General features: G+C 42.0%; 2 protein-coding genes and 1 long non-coding RNA gene across 53 annotated transcripts in view; 2 read left to right on the forward strand and 1 right to left on the reverse strand.

Annotated features, from left to right (window-relative positions):
• PRKCI (protein kinase C iota) overlaps positions 1–7,205 on the reverse strand; it is a 30,595-nt gene extending 23,390 nt beyond the window's left edge. The window contains exon 1 of one of the 2 annotated variants that reach the window (XM_086844347.1): positions 6,413–7,205. Coding sequence is in view for 1 of the 2 variants with exons in the window: in XM_023932816.2 (XP_023788584.2) it covers positions 3,592–3,707 (116 nt within the window). In the remaining variant the exon portion in view is untranslated. Of the gene's footprint in view, positions 1–3,591; positions 3,792–6,412 lie in introns of those variants that run through there. The other variant, XM_023932816.2, reaches the window with a different exon arrangement.
• Positions 4,070–6,669, forward strand: LOC111922048 (uncharacterized). The gene is made up of 2 exons (XR_002860365.2): positions 4,070–4,395; positions 4,469–6,669. It is a non-coding gene; the product is annotated as an uncharacterized LOC111922048 (long non-coding RNA).
• Positions 7,200–23,742, forward strand: part of PHC3 (polyhomeotic homolog 3) — a 31,414-nt gene continuing 14,871 nt past the window's right edge. For 22 of the 50 annotated variants that reach the window (XR_015274612.1, XR_015274617.1, XR_015274629.1 and 19 more), the window contains exons 1-13: positions 7,200–7,273; positions 10,018–10,165; positions 10,913–11,071; positions 12,475–12,552; positions 14,101–14,226; positions 14,699–14,797; positions 15,910–16,144; positions 17,582–18,456; positions 19,851–20,001; positions 20,284–20,537; positions 21,237–21,393; positions 22,678–22,792; positions 23,520–23,670. Coding sequence is in view for 6 of the 50 variants with exons in the window: in XM_086844340.1 (XP_086700466.1) it covers positions 10,040–10,165; positions 10,913–11,071; positions 12,475–12,552; positions 14,101–14,226; positions 14,699–14,797; positions 15,910–16,144; positions 17,582–18,456; positions 19,851–20,001; positions 20,284–20,537; positions 21,237–21,393; positions 22,678–22,792; positions 23,520–23,670 (2,526 nt within the window). In the remaining 44 variants the exon portion in view is untranslated. Of the gene's footprint in view, positions 7,274–10,017; positions 10,166–10,912; positions 11,072–12,474; positions 12,553–14,067; positions 14,227–14,698; positions 14,798–15,909; positions 16,145–17,581; positions 18,457–19,850; positions 20,002–20,283; positions 20,538–21,236; positions 21,394–22,677; positions 22,793–23,519; positions 23,671–23,742 lie in introns of all 50 variants that reach the window. The other 28 variants (XR_015274603.1, XR_015274607.1, XR_015274623.1 and 25 more) reach the window with 6 other exon arrangements.

Consider the following 23,742-nt stretch of genomic DNA (forward strand, 5'->3'; position numbering starts at 1 on the left):
CATCTATCCCATATTAAGTATGAGGAAATGTACAGATACATTACACGTTACCTACATATCCACATATGCATCACACACCTGGGATGGTCATTAAGGCTTTTGAAAAGGTCTAATTAGAGCTCACTGCAATGAACCACCACAGGACTCCTGAGGAGTTCTGCTGTGTCAGTGTCATTTCTGTACTGTCGGGTGCAGCCACTGCCACTCACAACCATTTAAAGCATTGCTTTCCCCTGTGCAAGTCTGTTTTTCTAGAAAAAAAATATGTATTGTCAGAAAGCTAAATATTGAAATATTAGAGAAGGGGGAAAAAGGTATTCACAGGTTTAGTTCAAAGTTTTCCTAAGCTGAACACTCTTCTATGAAGAACTTGATTGTCAACAGACAACAGAAGACACTGTGCAGAAGAATTGATCAAAAAGTGCCCAAGATAAAGAAATTATGCAATAATTAGAGAATCCTTAAGAAATTCATTCCCTGGAAATCTTTATGGAGGTACATTTTGATTTTACAATTAAAATTTATTTTCTCCTTACACTTTTTCTACTCATGTAACTAAAGTAATTATGTAACTAAAATTAAGAAAAGAAGCAGGTTTAACATGTATCATGAGAGGACTGTCAGGCGTGTTCTTCATTTGAACCAAATCAAACTGAAGGTGAGCAAAGCATTGGTATCTACCCCTTTTTATTAAAAATCTAAGCTACATTACAGCCTACACAGCTAAAACCAGCATAAAATCTATGTCAGGCACTGAAACAATAAATGCTAGGAGTCCTAATTGTGACAGAAAAATGGTTATTATCACTGTTGGTTCTGTTTCTTTTTTAAAACAGCATGAATTCTACAGGATTCCTTGAGCACAAGCTGTGAATTATTCCTACCTGTTCTCTACACCTACAACATATGTATGATGTAACAACTTCTTGTACTGACCTGACAAGAAGCAAATGAGGTAAGACAAAAGGCAAACTTTGAATATCATCAGAGCACTGAAATGGTTGTAATTACAGATGCTGATCAGTGCCATACACTGGAAGCTGCTACACTTTATTATTCCATCAACAAAAATCCATCTTTGGAGTTACAAAATGAATTCCTAAAAACCCCCTCAGGAACCTCTGTTACACACATGGCACAGATCACAGTAACTCTTTAAAATACATAACATTATTTTAAGAATTTTAAACAACCAATCCTATGTAGAAGATAAGCACAGTTTAACTGAGAGAATGAAATACCTGGAAAAACTCCATGCCCTAATTCCCAAGTCTGTGGGAATTCCCCATCCCCTTATTCGCATGAACTGTGATCATTTTTAGGAAAATTTTCCGTCCTGTTTTAACATATTTCATGAATTTAAGATAAAGAATTACCACTGCATGGTTCAGTGAAACAAAGACTCTTCAAAGGGTCCTGTGTGAAGTTTTTGTCTTGGCTGAGAAAAGCAATTGGGCTCCCAGCCAGACCCAGCGAGTTTTGGGGATTCAGGCTCAGCTCTCTGCCCCAGGCAAGTATCCCGACTATCAGATTCCCAAATGTTTCAAGAACAAATCTGAGCTTCTAAGTGGATGGGTTGGATTGGCTTAGTGGTTTTTTGTTTCTTTTTCTTTTCAACCAGAAACTCCTTTTGGAAGATGAAAAGACCTTCTCAGCCAGACTTTCCCAATAACTTCTACAAACCACTTAAATGCTTTCATTAAAAGGAAATTAGGAGAGATTAATGTTTCCTGATTAACACTGTTTCCCATTAATTCCTCGATCCAGCTCTGAGACAGTTTATTTGAAGAACAGGGAAAAAGCTGCCTTTGGTATCAGCATTCAGTTCTCAGCCTCCAAGTCATTTCAGGGTAAGTGCTGGTAAAATGTTTGGCTTTGATATCCACTTGATAGTGCAAGTCTGAGAAGGGGCTTGAGACTTTCTGTAGTAAGAAAGTGGAGAGAATAATTTGCTTATATCTCAAATCACAACTAAGGCATTCAGCTTGTTAGTTTGTTGGTATTCACAATGGTTAACCAACACCCTCTATGACTCAATGCCATTACTAAACTGATAACTGCATTAACAGATAAAAAGTCAATGGACGGGACTCAAAGGAAACATTCCAGTGCCTGTGAAATTATTACCAGTGTCATGAGCCAGCATTCCTCTCCAATGTAGCAGATTTTTTCCTTACTCCCACAACCCTGGGCTGCTTCCTCCCTGTTCTTGCCCCACATCCCGCCTGTGCTAAAGCAAGAATCCATGTGATTTCATGTGGAAATGACCAAGATTAAAACTGACCCAGCAGAAGAAAGATAAATGGTTTTCACCCAGAGGAGTTCCCATTTTAGTTCACTGTCTGATCAAATGAACACCTCTACCAGCTGATAGCTAGGGTCATCTTTACTTCCTTAAGAAAAAGTGAATTAAAGGGACTGTGAAACAAAGAGCTCAAAATTTCACATACTTTGACAGTGTCTCACATGTCCTTTAAAGCCAAAGACTGTGCCAGTCTCTACAGTAACTTCTACAGACTTCTGTCAAGAAAAGCCCCAAAGCAAACACAAGCCAGCAACCAAACACAGCAGCAAATACCAAATGCTCAGTGTAGCTTCTACCTCTCCTTAAAATTAAACAGCTGGAGATAGCATAGAGTAAATACTGAAAATGTAATACACCTTTTCTTGTGCTTAACACATATAACTGGAAGGAAGCTATCAAGAGCATCGTGTTCACTCTTAATCCTAAAATGCAACCTACATTGTTTTCTGCTTAGATCACCTCCCCTCAAACTTAATGGCCCAGTGAACCACTGGCAACCCTTCCACTGAAACTTATTAAGTCCTGTAACTGTTACTATTTAATAGTGAGCTGTGAACCCAAGGCAGGACGTTTCTTTTGCTTTGTCTGTTATTGCTGGAGAGACACTGAATTAGGCCCACAGAATTCAGATTTCCGTTTTGCAGACACCTAGTATCTTGTTTTTTTGGTTTTTATTTAAAAGCAGAAGCATAATTGACAGTAGATGCATCTGGATTACCATTCACAGACTCCACTGGAAATTGCTCAGTCCCTGGCAAACAGCCTAAAAACCCGTGAAACAAATTTTCATACAAACATCCTCTTCCTTTAGTCGTGACCATCACTTAGCATAGAAAGACCAGAACCAAAGCTGGATCCTGAACACACTGAGTGCGACTTTTGGCGTGCATTATGAAGGAATATGTACTTATTACTGACAGCCAAGGCCTGGGGGTGAAGGGAAGCAGGGTGAGCAGCGCAAAGGCTGCTCAGGCACATCCTTGTTCATTGGGATGGTTATCCCAGGAGAAAGGAGGACCCGACCTCCCCCCCTGAACCCTGACACCAGTCCTGCACTTGACATCCATTTCAGCACGGCTGGCTGGTCGTGGAGTGTTTTTCCTCTGCTCTTTCCCTCCTCCCCTACAAGCCAGGGGATACCCAGAGCTTGAGCAGGAGTATCCCCGGGAGCCCATGCAGGGGAGTCCATCCAGAGGAGTCTGTGCCGGGTACCCCGAACACCCGCGGCGCCGCTTCGGACGCTCCTCTCGCTCGGCCCTCCCCGAGGGCTCGGTGTCCGCACTCACCCCTTGTAGTAGGCTTTCACCCGGACCTGGTGGGCGCCGTCCCCGCCGAGGCTGCCCCCGAGGCCGCCCGGAGCCGACATGGTGCTGCCGGCGCCGCCGTCCCGCTGTGTCGGCATCGCCCCCCAGCCGGGCCGGGGGAGCCGCAGGCTCGGAGCGGGGGAGCCACAGGGTCGGGCCGGGCCGGGGCGGCGGCTGCGCGACCCCCGCGCCTCCAGCGCGCCCCGCCCGCGCCGGGCGGCACCACGCGCGGGGGCGGGAGGGGACCGCGCAGAAGCTGTGGCGAGGAGCGAGGAGCTGCGCGGAGCTGCGCGGGAGGGCAGCGCAGGATTTCCCCCGGCGGGGCGGAGCAGTCGCCCCGAAAGCGGCCGGGCGGTAACTCCGCCGCCCCAGGATGCGAGTAGCAGTCCCGTGCGTGTCCCCCCGCGCTCTACATGGGCTGTCTCCGACGGGACTCCACACCTGCGGAGCGGGATGCTCCACTCCGCAACGGAGGGGGGGCAGCGGCGGCGGCGGCACCCAGGTAACCCCAGGTAGTCCCGTAGCGGAGCCTCCGCAGCGGCCGCTCCCGGTCAGGCGGCTGCGAGCGCGCACGCAGGACCCTCCGCTCCCGCCGCCGCATCCGGAACGGGGGCGGCACCGCGGTGTGTGGCACTCCCCCACCCACACTTGGTACGGCCCAGCGCGAAGCATGGCGGGGCTGAGGGCGGCGGCGCCGGCGCGGCGGGAGCGGAGCGGGATTCCTCAACCACGGGTGGTTGCCGTGATAGGAAGCTAAGGGGGAAAACTTGTTCTACCCAAGTACCGGTGGGTAGCAGGGTGGCAGCAGGGGATTCTCCACCTCATACTGAGCACTGTAATGCTTTGGTCCTGTTTTTAGGTCTGCTCCATCCACAGAAAAAAAATGTGTTGCTGCTGGAGCGAGTCCAGAGAAGGCAAAGGAGAGGGTCCAAGAATCGGAGCTCCTCTGCTCTGGAGACAGGCTGAGAGGTTGTTCAGCCTAGAGACAGCAAGGCTCCAGGGAAACCTTAGAGCCCCCTCCAGTGCCGGCGAGGGACTTGGACAAGCGCATGGAGTGACAGAACAAGAATGCCTTTAAATTTAAAGAGAGAACATTTATATTAGATATTAGGAAGAAGTTCTTTCCTGTGGCAGTGATGAGGCCCTGACACACATTATCCAGAGAAGCTGTGGCTGCCCCATTCTTGGAAGTGTCCCAGACTCACCAGGTTGGATGGGGCTTGGAGCAACCTGGTCTAGTGGAAGGTGTCTGCCTATGGCAGGGGGTTGGAAGTAGATGGCATCTGAGGCCCTTCTAACCCCAGCCATTCTGCAATTGTCCTTGTTCTAAGGCTGAAAGAATCAGAGATGCCCATAGTGGTAGTTCTTAGGAAGCAGATGCTATCCACCCATGGTCTCCATCTGAGCTGTTACATAAAACAACCCATCCCAACATTAGGAAAAACACCACTGGACCCAGATCTAACTATGTGCCTTGGCAATCCATTCACATCATGACTCCTCCACTGTTGTGGTTGCTACCAATCCAATTTGGGAGGTCACAGAAAATTCAGGATTTTAGCAGAAATCCAAGGTAAAAGCAGCACACTGCCCTTCAGCAGCCAGCACAGAGCTGAGGGGCAACAGGAGCTGTTCAGAGGCAATGGCAATGCATTCCTTACAAAGACTGCTGACCAAGTGTTTTCCGTGGGAATTCTGAAGAGTCCCTGCAATGTGCACTGCCCACAAGATAATGTGTTCATTTCAGGTGAAGCTTTAATTCCCTTTTATCAAATGGCTAAGATATTTTTTTAAAGAAAGTAACATAAAGGATGTGTTTCAAGTAGGGGGGTGAAGCAGGATGATTAACAAAAGATATTTTATTAAAACTGTGAATCATAAGCCACCTTATCACTGCAAGCAGTTTTGCTCCCAACTTTAACTTTTTAACATCAACAGCTTTTTTGACAACACACATTTGGTGACCAGGACTTCCTGAAAAGATTCCAGCAGTCCTAAGAAAGCAAGAACCTTTGGTTTCTTCAATTCTGGAAAACAATTCCTTTTCCTCCTCCAGTCAGCATCACATCTGAGTGTTTCTGTTGGAGCATCATGGAGTTCAGCTTGTTACATGAGATCTGCACTTTCCAATCAACACACTTGGTTCTTCCTCACGATTGTGATAAAACAACTTAAAGCCTTATTTGCTGTTTACCTTGATTATGGTAACAAACTACAATATTTTGTCATGATACCTGACTTTCCTGCAGTGGTTGGGTTTTTTTTTTAAGTCAGAAACAAGTTATTTGCTCCACCCAGCATCCAGAGAGTCTTAGATCTCATTTGTACAACAGGATGTACCTTGGTGTATCTGAACTCACCCTTACATTCACCAAGACTTCAAAGATGTTTCCTATTTCCTAGAGGACTTCCAAGAATATTTTGAAATGGGACATAATTTTCCCTATGCCTTAATTTTTAACCTATGTAAATTCCCATTTTCTTCTGCTGAATTATGTAATCTTTTATAGGCATGAGGCATCCTCATTAGACCAGTGGAATTGTCACTACTTGTCACAGGCATCCCACCTGTGCTCAGTGCAACTGCTTCACCTGTCAGCAGTTTAAGCTCATCTCTAATACCTTGACAGGTATTTGAGTTTTGTTAGACATTTGCTGAGTCTCTTATTTGCAAAGAACTCAGCTATCCCAAGTAGCTGTTATGTAGCTGGCAATTTCCCCCCCTCCCCTGCTTAGAACCAAAGGAACATTTAGGCTGGAAAAGACCTCCAAGACTGAGTCCCAACTTCTGATAAATCCTCACCTTGCCAACCAGAACAGAGCACTGAGTGTTATGTCCAGTTGTTACTTGAACACCTCCAGGGATGGGGCCTCCACAACTTCTCTATGCAGTCTGCATCAAATGGAGTTCCATTCCAAATGGAATTCCAAGAGTCCATTCTGGGATCCCCCAGTGTGGTCCTCACATCCCTGGCCCTTCTCTGGGGATCCCCCAGCCTGGCTCCTGTGGTGATGGCCTAAGAAATATCAGGCTCATCAAGTCCAACTTTGAGCCTTCCATAGCACATCTCTGAGAGACACACCACATCTCTGAGTGCCCGAGTGTGTTGTCCACACACTTGAACTCTCAGGCGTGGGAGTCACAGGATTTAGCCTCAAGGCACCTCCCATAGTCCTCCAAATACAGGCTTTCTGTACTTACAGTACAAAGACTTATAGGTGTGTATGTATCAGGTGCTGAAATGAGGCATGATGCAAGAGAGACCACAGGTAATTACTTTAACCAATATTCACACAGTGCTTTGAACTGGTGAGTGGCAGGAAGGGTGGAAAGAAGCAAGCAGAGCCTCAGAAAGGAAAGCTGAGATGCTCACACCGTGATTAGGACGGATGCGCTGCTGACATTGTCTGAGCTACAGCTGCTAAATGCAGGAGGCACTTGAAGGAGGCTCCCTATTTTGTTGCACATAGAAGTCGATAGGTTATTTAGGCTGAAAACACCGCATATTTCAATTCCCCGGCCCCTCACGGGCGCCGCCAGCATGGCGGCCGGGCCGGTCCCGTCACGTGCACGGCGGCGGCCGCGCCCCGCGCGCGCGCGGCACCTCCCCCGTGAGGGAGGCGAGAAAATGGCGGCGGCGGCGCCTTGAGCGGCGCGTCCCAGGCGAGTGTCCCGGCGGGGAGCGCGGAGCGCGGGCAGCGGCAGCCGCGGGGCCCCGGCCGGGCCGCGGGGGCGGGGAACCCGCGCCCTGACCGCGCCCCGGCGCCGGCCCGGCCCCTCCCGCCCGCCTGCCTTTGCTCTCCTGAGGGGGCGGTGGCGGGGCCGGGGCCGGGCTGGGCGAGGCGGGGGCTGAGGGTGGGTCAGCCTGGCCTGGGCGGGGGGCGGCCGGCGAGGGGACACCGGGGCCCCTCAGCGCGGGGCCGGTCCTTCATATGCTGTGGGGTGTATTCCCACAGAGCATTCCATGGTTATGATTGTTATTTTATTATTATGTCGGAGCCGTCTGTCAAATAGCGAAATGCCTGTAGGGGTTAGGCTTGGAGGAATTTTTAATTTAGTTTGGGTTTTTTGTGGTTTGTCCCCTTGGAATTGCAGGGAGAGGTTGCGAATTGAAAAAAAAAATAAAATAAAACCATGTGGTTGTGGATGGTTGTAGGTTGTCAGCAGGCAGCAGGGTTTGTTATTACCATGGCATTTACCGAAACTTTCCAAAACGTGAGTGACGACGTTTGTGTGTCCAGTGTAAGGGTAGTTTGTTAATTGGTATGGGATATTTTTTTACTTCAAGTGGTTGCTTTGACTAAGAAAGATACAAAGAAACAAAACTTTGGAGTATTTACCTTATGCACAATGTAACTTGAAGTTATGTGGTGTCTTGTACTGTTACTGCTTGAATAAATACAAATATTCAATATAGTTTTCTGTTGTGCTTTGTATTTTGGGCTCATTTAAGTGAGTAGTGGTTGTTTCAAGTCGGTGTGTTTTCTAAAATTTGCGTTACAGAGATTGTTTTGTGTTAAAATTGCTAGGGAGCATCATTGTGAGGTCTTCATTAAACAAAATTAATTTTCTTACAAGTTAGCATCTGATGCCTATGTGTCAGAGGAGAGATGGAGATGCTGAGCAAAAATTTAGGAGTGCCTTACTTTACATCCTTTTTTCGTTGTACATCCTATGTGAGAACAACCTGAGCAATGACAATATTATTTTTGAAATAATTCTGAGCAAAAAGATTATCAGTTCTCATGTAGTAAACTTGTGATGGAATAGTTACTAAGTGGGGTTACATGTTGCACATGTTGCATGTAACACACCAAAAACATGGCCAAGAACGAAGCAAATGAGACATCTAATGTTTTAAGCTAATTTAGCTGGTTGCATAACTCTGCAAAAACTAGCTAGACAAGTTGTAGGTGTAAATATTTTCAGGTGCTTTTAATGTCCACTGGAGGGGATGGGATTTTTTTTTTTATAAGATACTTTTCATTATGTAAAATTAATGTAAGGTGGTTTTTAGAAATGATGCTGGGTTTGTTGGAGTGGGAACCCATGTGTGTTAACTTGTGCCCTGATGTAGGTAAAAAAGTGGCATCAGTGATGCGCAACAGACCTGAATTTTTAACAAGAAGTCTTTTCTTTGATTCTAATAGCAGGGGTGTCTGCTTTTGAAGCATCCTTGATTGCCATGAGTTTTCTTTGATAGCAAAGTCCATGCAAGTGTCCAGTACAAGGGTAGGCAAGAGGTCTTTGGGTGACCATGTATGTGTTACGGTTTAGTTGTTTCAGTTTGCCAGGAACTGCAGCATCATGTGCAACCCTCTGCTTGTAGAGTAGTCATGTTTAGGGATGTGAGGATGGCAGCCTGGCAGTGTCCTGTTCTGCTTCCAGTTGTGTGAGTTGAAACTCCTGATTATGTTCCCATTTGATGTGGTGTCCAATGGGTGGTTTGTTAACAACTTGGCAAAGCTGCTTTTTTCCTAGTACATTACAGCTCTCTCTGATTATTTCTCTGAGCCCCTCTTTATGGTAAGAAGGAAACACATCTTCTCAACCCTCCGTTTTTTTGGCATCTTTTGGAAAGCAATAAACAGCTACTATGCAATTTCCTGTTAATCAAAATACAAAGACTGAAAAAGAAGCTGCAGTAAACACCCACATAACATATATTGAGGTTTGTGATTCATTTCACTTATAAAGATGACATTTGGTGCTCTGTAACAGAGGGAAGTCATATAAGACTGGGGAGGATCATTTGAGGTACTTAAATAGGTAGTTTCTTGGTTCTTGATGTATTGTGTGAGGTATTGCTGTTAAAAGGATTTTTTCCTGTATCCTTTCCCTCACTCCCCAGAGCATTTCACTGGTGATTTTTGCAAAGAGCAGGTTTTTCTCAATGTCCAGGGTCAGCCAGCATTTCCAGTCCTGGGCTGTGGGGGGTGAGGAAGGTGGTAATGGTCTGGTGTAGCTGGCTGGAAATCTTGGATGTATTCCCAAATTGGTTCTTTATTGCTACTTCTGGTGGATCTTAGATTATAACTACATCTCTCAAGAGATTGCATCAAGTACTAACAAACGCTACAAGCTAAGATTAGATATTAAGAAGTTCTTTACTATAGGGCTGGTGAGGCCCTGGTACAGGTTGCCCATAGAGGTTGTGGCCACCCCATCTCTGCAAGTGTTCAAGGCCAGTTTAGATGGGGCTTGAAGCAGCCTGGTGACCCTGCCATGGCAGGGGGTGGGACAAGATCGTTTTCAAGATCCCTCCAACTCAAACCATTCTGTGATTCTGTGAAACTTACCTGTTAAAAATTGTCTGTATTTCTGTCTCAGCTAAAAATATTTTTTTTGCATTAAAATCACCATGTTCTGGCCTTGCTTGTGAACCACTTCTCTGTCACTCCTGCCAGGCTGGACAAACGCTGCACAGCTATGGAGAATGAACCCAACACAACAACATGTTCTGCTTCCACAACGACCATCACCACCACCTCCACTTCCCGCACACCACTGCCGCAGATCTCCGTCTACAGCGGCTCTGACAGACATGCTGTCCAGGTACTGGGCTCTGGGGGCTTCCTCCCTGTCCTATACAGAGCTCTAAACACAGGCATTGTGCAGTACTTTACACAGGATTAACTTTTCAATCTTAATTGCTCTTGTCTTTCTCAATAGCTCGCTTATTTTCAGGAGGTGTTTACTGGAGGGTCTCACACCACTTAAGAATAGTTCAGGGTAGGCCTGTCTCCCAAATAAGGGGATGGAGATGATAGATAGGATAGAAAGTTTGGTTTGTTCACCATTTGCTAAGGGTGCAGATTATTAACATAAACCTTTGCAAAATAAAGCTATTTGTTTGACCAAGGTTGACTAGAGGGATCCAAGGTATTTGTGTGGGTGTAAGTGCTGCTTGGGATCCAGCCCCTTCTTGCTGTTCTTGAAATTTGGTCTCCTTGAACTCTGTACAGTCCATTCTGTTGTGTTTGATAGTTGGGTTTCTCACACTACTCTGATCTCTCAAAAAGCAGAACATGATGTAGGATTTGTTGACAAGCAGCTGAGAAGCTGGGATGATGTGTTGGGGATGATGCTGTATTGTCAGGCTGTCCTTGAGAAGGTGAATATATTGATGTTGACAATATTCTGTGACTTGGTCAAGAACAGTGAGGGAGCAAGTTCAGTATTACATAATTGGTGTGAAAAAAATTTATTTGGTTTCATTTCCTTGTAAGGGTAAACTTGAACATCATGTTGGCATGGTGTGTGCTTTGTAATTGTAATTAATTACCTACTGATTCATCACAGGTTATTCAGCAGGCCTTGCATCGTCCTCCTAGCTCAGCTGCTCAGTACCTCCAGCAGATGTATGCAGCCCAACAGCAGCATCTAATGCTGCAGACTGCTGCTCTGCAGCAGCAGCACTTAAGCAGTACCCAATTTCAGAGTCTGGCAACTGTTCCACAGGTGAGAGTGAAGATTGCCGAAAAAGAATCGTGTATTATCTAGAGCAGGGCTACAGTCACTGTCACATGTAATAACAGCTTAAGTGCCTGAGCTTAATGCCTCATGATAATTTACTGTTATATTTTAATGATGTTGTTATTTTAAATTGTATCATCCTCCAAACTGTTTGGAGGATTTTATCCAGTGGTATAGATGCTCCAGTAGGCAACCATTCCATGCTTTATTGCATACATTATAATGCATCATGTAAATCATCAAACAGTAATAAAATAAATATTAAAAATAGACTACTTCAATCTTCAGCCCATGATTTTCTCTAAAAGTTGGTGGGGGAAACAATGAATGGCATTGTATCTTAGTGAAATAAAAAATAAAGAACATCTGGCATCTTAGTGTGTTTTGCCTCACATCTGGCTGCATTATAAGTAATGGCAAAATTAAATTTTAACCCTGAGTGTGAAAATGTAGGAGGTAAATGACATTTCAGATCTGAAACATCACTTTTAACATCAGTGATCACTGGAGGAGACCTAGTTTGAATTAAAGCAGTGGCAAGACTTCCTTTGACCTCAGTTGGCCTTGGGTTGAGAATACAATCTTGGAGAGAGAGATGGTTGTTAATGATCTTACACAGGGAAATGCTACGTGGAGTTAAGACCTCAGGATATGGCTGTTTGGTGTCAGAACTGGACTGACTCATTTTTGCTGCTGCCTTTTCTTCTAGATCTTTTTCATTAGATTGTGGTACTATGTTGATTTGTTTTTTCTTGTTGTGATGGATTTCTATATGGATATACAGTTACTGAGACAGAGCAAATAAAATCAGGCTGGGAAAGGCTGAGAAGTTTTGGTTCTGTTCATACAGAAACCTAAATCACTGTCCCTGTTATTCACCTGAAGGGCTAGAATAGCATCCTGTGATAGACATTAGGTGTGCATACATAAGTTACCATTCCAGAATATGAGGCTGTTCTTTAGAGCATTTATAAAGTATGTTTTATTTTTAGAAGATTCTAGTCATGATAAAATTATGATATGAGTTTTAATAATGATTTTTTTTTATATCACGTTTTACGTTTTGAGCACCATAGGTAGTGAGGTGATCACTTAGCTCCATCATTAGCAGCTTGGCAGACTTTACATCTGATCATTTTTCTTCAAGTCTTGATCTGAAAGAATTATATGCCTGAAATTTGGTAGGACTTCAAGGAATTTAGCACCTTGCAGGTAGCACTCCATAGTGCAGAGTGCACTTTGCTGAAAACTATTTCCACTGAGTAAAGCATCTTACTGTTAACTCAGAGAAGGATAGAGAGGGCTGTTTCTGATGATTTATGGAATAAAATGAACATCACTTAAGCACTTTCTGATTTCACTATTTGACACATATTCTTGCTATTTAGGCAAGCCTGTCAGGTGGGAGGCAATGTACTTCCCCCACTGGGAGTGTCACTCAGCAGTCAAGCATGTCGCAGACCTCGGTACGTAACTGCACCAAGCCCTTCCTCCATTCCCAATCCCACCTGGTTGTTATATGGCTACAGGGAAAACCAGAAAATATTAACAGTATTTTAGTTTGTATTGTTAAAATTAATACTACAGACACAGTGAACAGAAGTATGATGACTCTGTAGTAAGTGCTGGGTGCTGTATGGGATTGTTGGTGGCCAGTGTTGGCTTCCCCAGTCCCAGACCCCTCTTGGTGCTCTGAGGAGCAGCTGCTCACTCCACAAGTACCTGTGGCTGTTCAAACTCCTGCAGAAATCACTTCCTGAGCTCTCATCTCTTACATGACTTCTTACTGGATTTTCTGCATTAGTTTCTTTATTCAGCGCACTACTGTAGGTGAAAATCATAACTGTATCAGGGATTAAATAGCACTAAATCTAAATAATCCAAGTTAATGCTCACATATATTTATGAAACTGATTGACTATTTATAGCATTCATTCTTTTATTGATTAGCATCTTTTATCATTCATCTTTTTTGCAGTTTCATTCCCCATATTCTAGGCATGTGCTCAGGTTTCAGTTGTGAGTGGCTCTGTGTTCAATTCATGCTGTATTTCTTTAAGTGCCATTGTCAGACATGCACAATCTCTTCTGTACAGTTTTACAGTTTTCTGAAGTAGGATTTGTCAGTCCTACAGACATCCTGCTTATTAATCACACCCTCAAGCTCTTCATGATTCCAGTACATAGCTTCAATGGTTTAATTGTGTATTTTTTTAAGCTCTCATAGCTTGGCTTGGCTTACAGTTGTTAGAAGTAAAACCATTTATTCATTTAATTTCAGAGGGAAAGTCTATTAAGATGTCTGATGTTAAACTAACAAAATAATTGGGCTGGGGTTTTTCAAGGAAATCTTTTAAGTAAGTGATGAAAAAGAGCTGGGCACTTAACTCTGTTAGACTGGTTAGAGAAAAAAAGAAAAAGAAAAGACACAACAGCTTATTTTTTTAAGAAGATGCTAAAGAGTGCTTCTTGAGGAGCATTTAATAAGAAATTGGAGAAGGTTTTAGTCTTCAGTCATTTTCAGTGTGATGTGAAATGAGGATTGAAAGTCCATAAGTGGTGGCACAAAGAAGTGTCCCGATCAGATTGCATAATAGTAGATACCAATACAGGTAGTTAATATAAGCATTTAAAGATCTGAAATATTAAAGTTCAGGTGTTCTTCTTAAAATATTGAAATCTCATTTTACATATTCAATTAATGTGTATTTCTATGAGACATATTTTTCAGACTTCATATCATTGTTTATATTTGGAACTGCTTGTTGTACTTACTGCAAAATGGTTACTTGCAGTTTAAAAATGAAAACATACAATCTTGCCAGAATCCAATGATGTGTGATGATTGGCTCAATATATTTTTGATATCTTCACAGTTCAGAGATTCTAACTGCCCCTGCCATTGTTGTCAAGGGCTTTCTGGCTTTAGACTCTAGGGTGATGGAATTTCCATGACAGAAACAATATTTTTGTTTCCTTAGATTAACCTCTCCACCTCTCCTACACCTGCACAGATAATAAGCCGTTCTCAGACCTCCAACACCACCAGCAGCAGCATCACCCAACAGACGATGTTGCTGGGCAGCACCTCGCCCACCCTGAGTGCAAGCCAGGCTCAAATGTATCTACGAGCTCAGATGGTAAATTTTGATTACAGTCCTTGCAAAGTTTGGCTTTGGTCTGTCCCTATTGGAAGATCTAAGCTCTCTTTCTTAAATATAGTAGATATTGGGCTGCTCTTTTGTCTGTTTTTTTTTTTTTTTTCACTAATTTGTAGAATTGAAGGGAAAGTCCTCTTAAATGCTTGTATGAATGTTCATAGGTGTATTTATTTATCTCAAAGATTTTTCTCAATATGCTGAACAAATATATTGTTATATTTGGTTTGCATTATTCTCTTTTATTCCCTTTCAATTTGCTATTATTTTCTTTGTTTACTAAAGTTTTAATGATAAATAGTTCTTTGAATAAATTAATCTAAAAGTAGAAAACTAAATCTTAGAAGCTGTACATCAGTATGTGTAAGTTATGTATCTCTTTAAGACCCTGCATTTTTTTCACAGATTGTAAAAATTTCAGTCTGTTAGCATGTATTTTTTTCTTGCTTAACAGCTTATTTTTACTCCTGCGACAACTGTGGCTGCTGTCCAGTCTGACATTCCTGTTGTCTCCTCATCGTCCTCATCTTCCTGTCAGTCTGCAGCTACTCAGGTGGGCTTGTGTAAACTTATTAAAGGTCTGCCTGTCAAGTGGGACAAAACTGAAGAGTAAGGAAATGTTGTGCTTCAGGTTTTCTTGCTTTACTTTCATCCCAGACCAGAGAGCAGATGAGCTGCTGGATTGGCTCTGCCAAACTCCAGCTGAGTCACCTTGCCTGTGAAGGTGTGCTGAAGGATTTGTCCTCACTGGGGCAGGATGGCAGTAAATGCCTCCTGCATGCTAGTGAGGAAGCAAGCACTGGTGACTTGGGTTTGTATGTGTCCTGTGGTGACACACCGAGCACTGGGAAGTGGAATGTAAACTGGCTACTCATTTTACAGGTACTAACTGTTGAGGGATTATGTAATCAAAATAGGGAATGGTGATAATAATTAGTTCTCTTTTTCATGTAAAAGATGATGTAAATTAGTGCTACAAGGGTAGGCATTATGCTTGAAAATGAAATTTTAGCGCAGAACGTAGGATTGGAGATCTGGGATCATTATGTACAGAATCTGGGTGTGGTATAACAGACGTCAGTGAAAATGATCCCTGACTGATTTACATTTCAGAAAGCAAACCTTTTGTTTCATGTGACATTGGAGGTGTCATGATGAGAAGGGAGGTTAATTTTGGTTAATTTGGAGATTAATATAGAAACAGAGGTCTCAGATTTTTAGCACACAGATAGCAGAGAAGAGAGTGGTCCCACTGACCACCTAAGGCTTTGGTTTATGTTGGTGTCTGGAAGCCCACTCACAGACCAGTGCACATCCACAGTGTCTGTAAAAATAAATTTGCCTTTGCTTAAGATGCCTTGTATCACTTACTTTGAAGGCACAATGAAAGAGAAAAATGAAAGGTTTAATTCAAATTAATTAACAATTTCCATTTCTTTTAAAAATCTAATAAGTGAAAAAAGATTTCTGTATTTATCATTGAAGTAATAAAGATTCCTATCCTTCTCTAAATTTTATGGCTTTAAAGATACTTTGATATGCAGATTTTTAGCTTTTTGTGATCACACGGAATGAGAAGCATTACAAAATGTAATTTTTTTTTTCTGTTTTTGCCTGATATTTATCAGCTATTTATAGAGTTTGGATCTTTTCATGTATTCCCAGGTTCAGAACTTGACGTTGCGCAGTCAGAAGCTGGGTGTGTTGTCAAGTTCACAGAATGGCCCACCAAAGAGCAGCAGTCAAACTCAGTCCCTGTGCCCCAGTAAAGCTGTCAGCAGCTCCAAGGGCAGCCAGCCAGATCCCTCAGAAAGCAATAGGAAAGGCGAGAGCCCCGCTCCGGAGTGTCGGAGCACGCCGGTCACACGGACATCCAGCATACACCACTTAATTACACCAGGTGGGATGAATGTGGAGCTATAGGAAACTAATTTGTATATCACAGTTCTGTCAGTTCAGTGCTCCCTGACCATGTTATTATAGATATTCCATATGAACAGAGTTCAGATTTTATTAGTAAATTCACTTATTTGTTGGTATTGGATGTTGCACAGGATTTTGATTAAGCAGAGGCAGGAATGTTCTTAAATCACAATACAAGCAGAATATAACAACTGCAATACCCTATTGAGTCACAGCACAAACATGATTCTTATTCCTGGTCTCTGTATGTTCATTGTCAGGACATGCCATCCCATCTCTGGGCAGCAAAATATAGGCTGAAATCACCTCAAGCCTCTTGCTCCTGTCTAAATCCATTTTATTGGTGGTTTGTTTTTTTTTCTGTGTTGCCTGTGTCATGAGAATGTTCTTTTATCAAGTACTTTTATAAACCCATAGATAACAGTGCTCAGAATTTTAGTATTTTGTATAGAGATAAATCAAAATAACCTCCACTTAGTTAGAGAAGCACTTACACTGCATGTAGCATATTTGCATCTTACCTTTCTTATTTTGAAAAAGTGATGGTAGTCTAGATAATTGGTCTGAATTCTGTGAAATGTAGCTTGGCTTAATGACAACTTTTAGAGAAAGAGTGGGAGTTGGAGGCAGACATTGTGGAGGTATTGAACCCTAATGCTCTCAGAAGTCATGCTGGTAAGAAAAAAAAACATCTTTGGTAGCAGAACAAATGAAAAGAAACCTACATAAATTAGTTGTTTCTCAAGTGGACAAGACAAAGCAAGAAGATGTTTGTGTGTGGAGGAAAATATGTGTGTGTACTGTAAGAAATGACTGGTGAGTCACTGGTTCACTGAAAAGGTGATGTGATTTCTCCGGAAGCTGCACTGCTTTTAGATTTGTGCTTCTCAGTTGCTGTGTTCAAGTTCAGACAAATGCTTTCAACGGTTTAAATTTATACTAAACTCTTCAAATTTTATTTAGTCTCGTAACAAAGTGTTATCTGAAGTTTAACTTAACACATATCAGCAAATCCTGTTGTACTTATCATTTCTCTTCCAATCTGTTTGAAAGCAAAGGTTAAATCCATTTAAAGTTGCGTGAAATTCTTAAATAGGGATGGATCAGCAATAATCTTAGACCTAGCGGCAAAGAGATAAGTTTAGACACTTCTTTATAGAAAGTACATATATGTAAAATGCTTGGCCATATTAATTTATTCATTCCTGCATTTTGCTTTGGAAACTGGTATACACCCCTAATAAATTGTTCTTGTGTTCTGTGTGCTGTCGAAGAAGGTATTTTTAAACAAATACTGGAAGCTTTAAAAAAATTGTGCTGATCTTTAACGTGAGAATTTTTGAGATATTTTATAATATTTTCAGAACTTGAAGAAATAAATGCTAATTGTCACTTTTTTCCCCTTCCTTCACAGCTTCATATTCTCCATTACAACCTCATTCTCTAGTAAAACATCAGCAGATCCCACTCCATTCGCCATCTCCAAAGATTTCCCATCATCAGCTGATCCTGCAGCAGCAACAGCAAGTCCAGCCGATTGCACTCCAAACTCCTCCGGGCCAGGAACCGCCTCCATCCCAGCACTGTCTGCCCCTCCCCAGCCATGCGCTGCCTCCCGCTCCCAGCAGCGTCCAGTCCCACTGCTCCCCTATCCACATCCATCCTCCGCCTCTCACGCTCTCTCCTACCCCATCCCAGTCAGCTCAGCAGTCAGTGGTGGTGTCCCCTCCGCCGTCCCACTCCCCGAGTCAGTCACCCACCATAATTATTCACCCTCAAGCCCTTATCCAGTCCCAGGCCAGCTCCCTGGTGCCGGCGGCTCTACAGCCCGAGCCGGCCGCTCCCCAGGCGGCTGCTGCCAACCCCGTGCGGCCATCGCAGCCTCTCAGCCTTCCGCCGCACCTGCCGCTCCCGCCCTCCTCTGCCGTGCACATCGGGGCCGTGGAGCCGCCCAGCTTGGTTTCCCCGGGCCAGCAGCTCGTGTCCTCCACGCCACACCAGCAGTATCCAGCCCTGCAATCCGCTCCCATCCCTCTGGCAGCTCCGCCTCAACTCTCTGCCTCCTCAACCCAGATCCAACCGCTGCCCCTGCAGTCTGTGCAGTCTTTACAAGTGCAGCCTGAAATTCTGTCCCAGGGCCAGGTTTTGGTTCAAAACGCTTTGGTTTCTGAGGAAGAACTTCCTGCTGCAGAGGCTTTGGTCCAGCTGCCATTTCAAACTCTTCCTCCGCCACAGACTGTCGCAGTAAACCTGCAGGTGCAGCCGTCAGTTCCGATTGAAACTCCAGTGGTGAGTGGTAACATTGCATCCTTTATTCTTTCTCTGGGCTACTCCAGAGCTGTAAGTCTGGCCCGTTGACTTCAAAGGGACCTAAATCAGGTGCTAGACAGAGGATAAGAAACCTATTGATTACAGAACTGAGTTTTAAGAAAACAATAGGCTTTTTTGGTTTGGGGTTTTGTTGGCTTTTATTAATGTATCATCAGTCAAAAATATCAACCAGGAAGTGTGAAAGTGTAAATTTGAGATCTAAAATCTTGTTTCTTAATGAAATGACAACGTATTTGAAGTCTAAAAAAGTAAGTAATATACGACAATGCTTATATAAAGAATTTTGGTAAATGTGACGTGTAAACTTTTACCTCAATACAAATAGATTTTGATTAGGAGAACAATCTATACTAGTTGGAAGGCGCATATCAGGTTATTAAGACAATATGTTTCTGGATAATTACTTTTGTACTACCATTAAAAATATCCTCTTCATAAAAGAATAGGGGAATTTTGATGCTGTTTTGGCAATTCCTGTCACCACCATTTAATTTGGTTCAGTGTTTGTCTCAGTTATCTGCACTTTGTAATTGAAGGTTTTCAATCACTAGATTAAAATCATGTACAGGAAAAGAGATTATATGCAAATAAGGCTGACATTTAAGATGGCATTGCTGGGCTTTAGTGGTAAAATGCTCATGAGATTAAGTTGAGCAAAAGAATCAGCAGCTCTTGTAGGCTTTTTTGAGGCTTTCAACAGGTTAAGGAAGGGGTGTGCTGTTCATTTTTAATTTATTTAAAGAGGGTAGTAATCTCAACTTTGCTATTTCATGGAGAAATTGGGCAAAAGAGTAGGAGCCAGGTTTGCTTTTGACAGGGTGGTGTTTTACGTTTTAATCTGCTAAACTGACTGTCAGGAATTTATGTAAATTTATTTCAATACTTTTGTGGGAAAGACATTAAAATCTCTTATAACCACTAATGCTTGATAGTCTTGGTGTGAAATACTTCTGAAATATTCAGCTTGATTACACTGCTGTATAAGATAGAACAATTTGTAGACTTGTCATTAAACTTGAATTTTGCAGATGTATTTAAATAACATCAAATGTATGTGTAAATAACAGTAAACTATACACATAAGAATACACATATTGAAAAAGTCAAGTTCTCTGCTCTGGACAACTGTGTTTACTTATGTATTGCTGTTTGTAACAAAATAATTTTACTCTCATAGATATTGTGATAGCCCCAAAATTCACAGTTTGGTATGCATTTTGGGAACCAGTATTTTATTAAAATATTAACATATTTGAACTGGTAATTTATTTTTAAAGCTGTATTTATGCAACTCTTTTAAGGTGTTAAGATAGAATGGAAATCTCTCTAAAGCAATAGTTTGTTGGATGCAGATTTACCAAGTGGAGAATGTGTGTGAAGAGGAGATGCCCGAGGACTCAGATTGTGTCCACATGGCAAGAACACCGACACCACCCACCTTGTCCCCACCAGCCATAACCTTGGGCAACGGAGATGCTCTTAATTCAGAAGATCCTTTGTCAGGTGAGGACAAATGCCAAATTAATGTAGCTTTTGGTTTTCTGATTTGTGTAAGTTTCTAATGGCCAACTATGTTTGTAGTTTGCAGGTACTGAGTAAAGGAAAATGTTTGTATGAGGAGGGTGTGTTTGTGGAATAGTCTGTTGAGATAAACCATCTTGTTTTAAAAGTGGAATCTTTAAAGCCTAGGGAAGAGCCTGTGTTAGGGGTTGATGGCTGCAGGCATGAGTCTTGGGGATTTATACATAAGTGATAAAATATAATGTGTTTTGTTATTTTTTGCAGAACATGGGGGACTGCCTTCAGTGACATCATCAGTCAGTGCCTCAGTAATTAAATCTCCATCTGATCCTTCCCATGCCTCTATTCCACCACCACCTCTTTTGCTTCCAGCAGCAACGACAAGGAGCAACAGCACATCCATGCCCAATAGCATCCCCAGCCTAGAAAATAAACCTCCACAAGCTATTGTTAAACCCCAGATCCTGACCCACGTCATCGAAGGCTTTGTGATTCAGGAGGGGTTGGAGCCATTCCCTGTAAGTCTAAAAGTTGCTAGGAATATTTTGCTACTAAACTTTGAAATTAACTCTTTATAAGAATGATGTTATTTGTGGGTTGTAGATATTTAGATCTTGAATTATGTTTCAGATGTTGGTTTTGGTGTTTTCTGCACTGATTGGTGACTTTAGTAAGCTATATCTAGAGATAACTATAGAGAGTGGGTTTAGGCTATCATTTGAAATAACTTTTTTACATTTGTCTGCCTCCTGGATCCCTCAATTTAAGCAACACCTTAATTTAAACTTCAGAGCTGAGTCTGTGTTAAAATTCTAAAATGTTACAATTTGTTGTTTCAAGCACTGGCAGGCTCTTAACAGCTAGGTGTAATTAGTGCTGTGTCTGGTAAGAATTACTGTTGAAAATTTTAAATCACAAACTGACAATTTAAAATATGTTTTACTAATTTAATGTGTGTCCCATTTTCCCATTCCTTCATTTCTGTAGATATAATGTGTTTCTTCCTTTGTTAAATATAATTGCAAACTCTGCAGAGCAGGAGTGTGTCTTAATTTGTTTGAGAAATGAGCTTTGGCACAATATAATTATGCTTCATTGATATGAAGTAGAAGCTGATCATCTCAGTTACAACTGTTAAGTCACAAATACTCTTTTTAATTATTCACTGTTGTGAATAATGTTAATTACTCACTGTGGCTTTGTTTTTATTACACTAGGTCAGTCGTTCATCTTTGCTGGTAGAACAGCCTGCAGAGAAGAGATTGCTGGTGGAGGGTCAGATAATGAGTGTGGTGTGTGTTGAGTCAGACTTGCAGAACACAAAACATGCAGACAACTCATCAGACACAGAGATAGAGGATATGATTGCAGAAGGTTTGTAGTTTTTGTTTAAATTCCTATTTCCCCCCTCCAGTTCTGTGTGCTATGAAATGGGAATCAAACTGTGGCCTGCCCCAGAAAAACCAAGTTATTCCGTGAACACACAATTTCGTATAAATTCATCTAAGATTTGAAAGTTCAGAACTTTTTAGTCACCCCTGGGTTTTCTTTCCCACAGCTTGTATCCTTATTTCACCAGAGGTATTATTGGTGAAATGCTTAAATTTAGGCTTAATGCAGCTCTTTCTTTCATCCTCTTAAAACAGTTCTATTCCCTCTTCCGTATCAAAACTCTTTGCAGCACTTATTTTGTCCTTAATTTGTTTCATTAGATGTTAATCCAGTTTTCAGTATTAACACTATGCTGTGTTTCAGATTTCAGACAGCTTGTCTGTTTTGTGGAATTATCCTAACTCTCATAGTTTTGGGTTTAGTTATTGTTCCTTACAGCTGGTGTTAGGTTTATGTAGAGAATTTGTAACTACTCATTAGATTCACTGGTAGGAAACCTCCAACACTGAGACATGTCCATGTACATAGAAGTTAAATAGAGGAGATTTTCTGATAGTGAACCAGGTATGACTGTGTGTGATAGAAACACCCTTCAAATACCCTTCTCAGTATTTCCAGCTCTTTGCTGCACTAGTGCTTTTTGTAGAGGAGGAAAATGCCAGTCTCACTTCACCAATAACAGAAAATACTCTGTAACAATAAGCTGTAAATCAGCAGATGACATAATCCTTTTCTTTATTGCATCCTGCTTATCTTTTTCATTGATTGAATGTTATATATACTCAAGATTCAATGTTTTCTTTGCTTTCACAAGTCCCTTTGGTTGTAGCAGCTGCATATTCAAAGAAAGTTCTTTAAAAGGTTAATTCATTATGTCATTACAGGAGAGTTTGCGTTTAGATTGTGGAAGGCCTGGTTCTCCTAATGAACTCCTTATGAAGCAATTCATGAGGAATGTAACCCTTCTTTTTGAATTGCTTGCTGTGTTTGAGGGCAGACCTGCTCATGGATGGCTTGAAATTCAACAAGGAACTGATTAAGTTCTTTGAATAACTTAATTGAAGGTTCATTAAGATTCAGTTTGCTCAAGATCTTTTCAAGACAGAATTAAATCTGTTACTTGCTTATCTTTGCATAATTGTCTGTTAATCAAAGTATTTAATTGAACGTGTTAAATATTTGAAGATCTTTTGCCTTCTTGAGGTGAGAGATGTGAACATAGTTTTGTGTCATTGGAACTAACTTTATTCCTCATTCCTTCTTTAGAGGGACTGGATGAAATTGAAAATGATCTTCTGAAGTGTGAATTTTGTGGAAAAATGGGATATCCCAATAAGTTTCTGCGGTCAAAAAGATTCTGCTCCACATCCTGTGCCAAAAGGTAACTCTATGTAGTTATTGTTTATCATTATCTGGTTAATGGATTGATCTCTCCTAGTTAAGAGAGCAAGAATTCACAGTCAACATCTGAATGGAAAGTCTTCCATTGTAACAACTAGAAAGTTGATGTTTAATACCATAAGTTTTAGAAATGGGGAAGAGTTTCCCATTTCTAGTCATCACATAATTCTTTTTTGGCATCAGTGTATCTGGACATGACCTTTTTCATATGTCTGCTACATTCCCATTCAGGAGGTGGGAATATATAGTTTTGATTTGGTACTTCTTGGGATACCACCAGCAAAGTAATCTTAAAGGGATTTAATCCTTTAATCTTAACATGGGATTTTTGCCTCTATCCTCCTTTGATTGAGTATCAGCTAGGTAGAGAAAATGGAACCAGAAAATACAATTTAATTTTAGGTTTTAAGTGGACATTTCAGAGCAGAACTGTACTCTGAGATAAAGTGCAAAGGTATCTCTGTCGTGGAAAATTTTTAAGAATGGGAAGGACAGACATCTTCCAGGGGTAATCTGGATGTACTTGATCCCACAGTGAGATGAGGGTTTTGATTAAATGGCCTTTGAGATACCTTTCTCTTGTATTTCTGTGACAGCTGTTGTTGCAATTAAGCGGCATTTCTACAAGACTCTGATTTTATGGTTACTTGATTGAATTCAGTCCAAAAAACTACTAGTGCATTATTGAATATATCTTACTTCTTTAGGCACAGCCTTAGTTGCACTAAGAAATTTGGGCTGTTTCCATCAGACAAGACCAGTCGTTGGAATCGGAAGTCAGATAGCCAAAGTCTTGGGCGACGCGGGCGTCGGCCGAGCGGCCCTGAGGGGGCGTCACGGGATCATTTTCTTAGACAGGTCTGTGGAATATTTGCTTAAACCTATGGCACTGCTTTGGGAATTGCAAATAAAGCCTAATACTGTAGTTAC

Source organism: Cyanistes caeruleus, chromosome 10 (genome assembly GCF_971803275.1).
Source record: "Cyanistes caeruleus chromosome 10, bCyaCae1.hap1.1, whole genome shotgun sequence".
NCBI lineage: Eukaryota > Metazoa > Chordata > Aves > Passeriformes > Paridae > Cyanistes > Cyanistes caeruleus.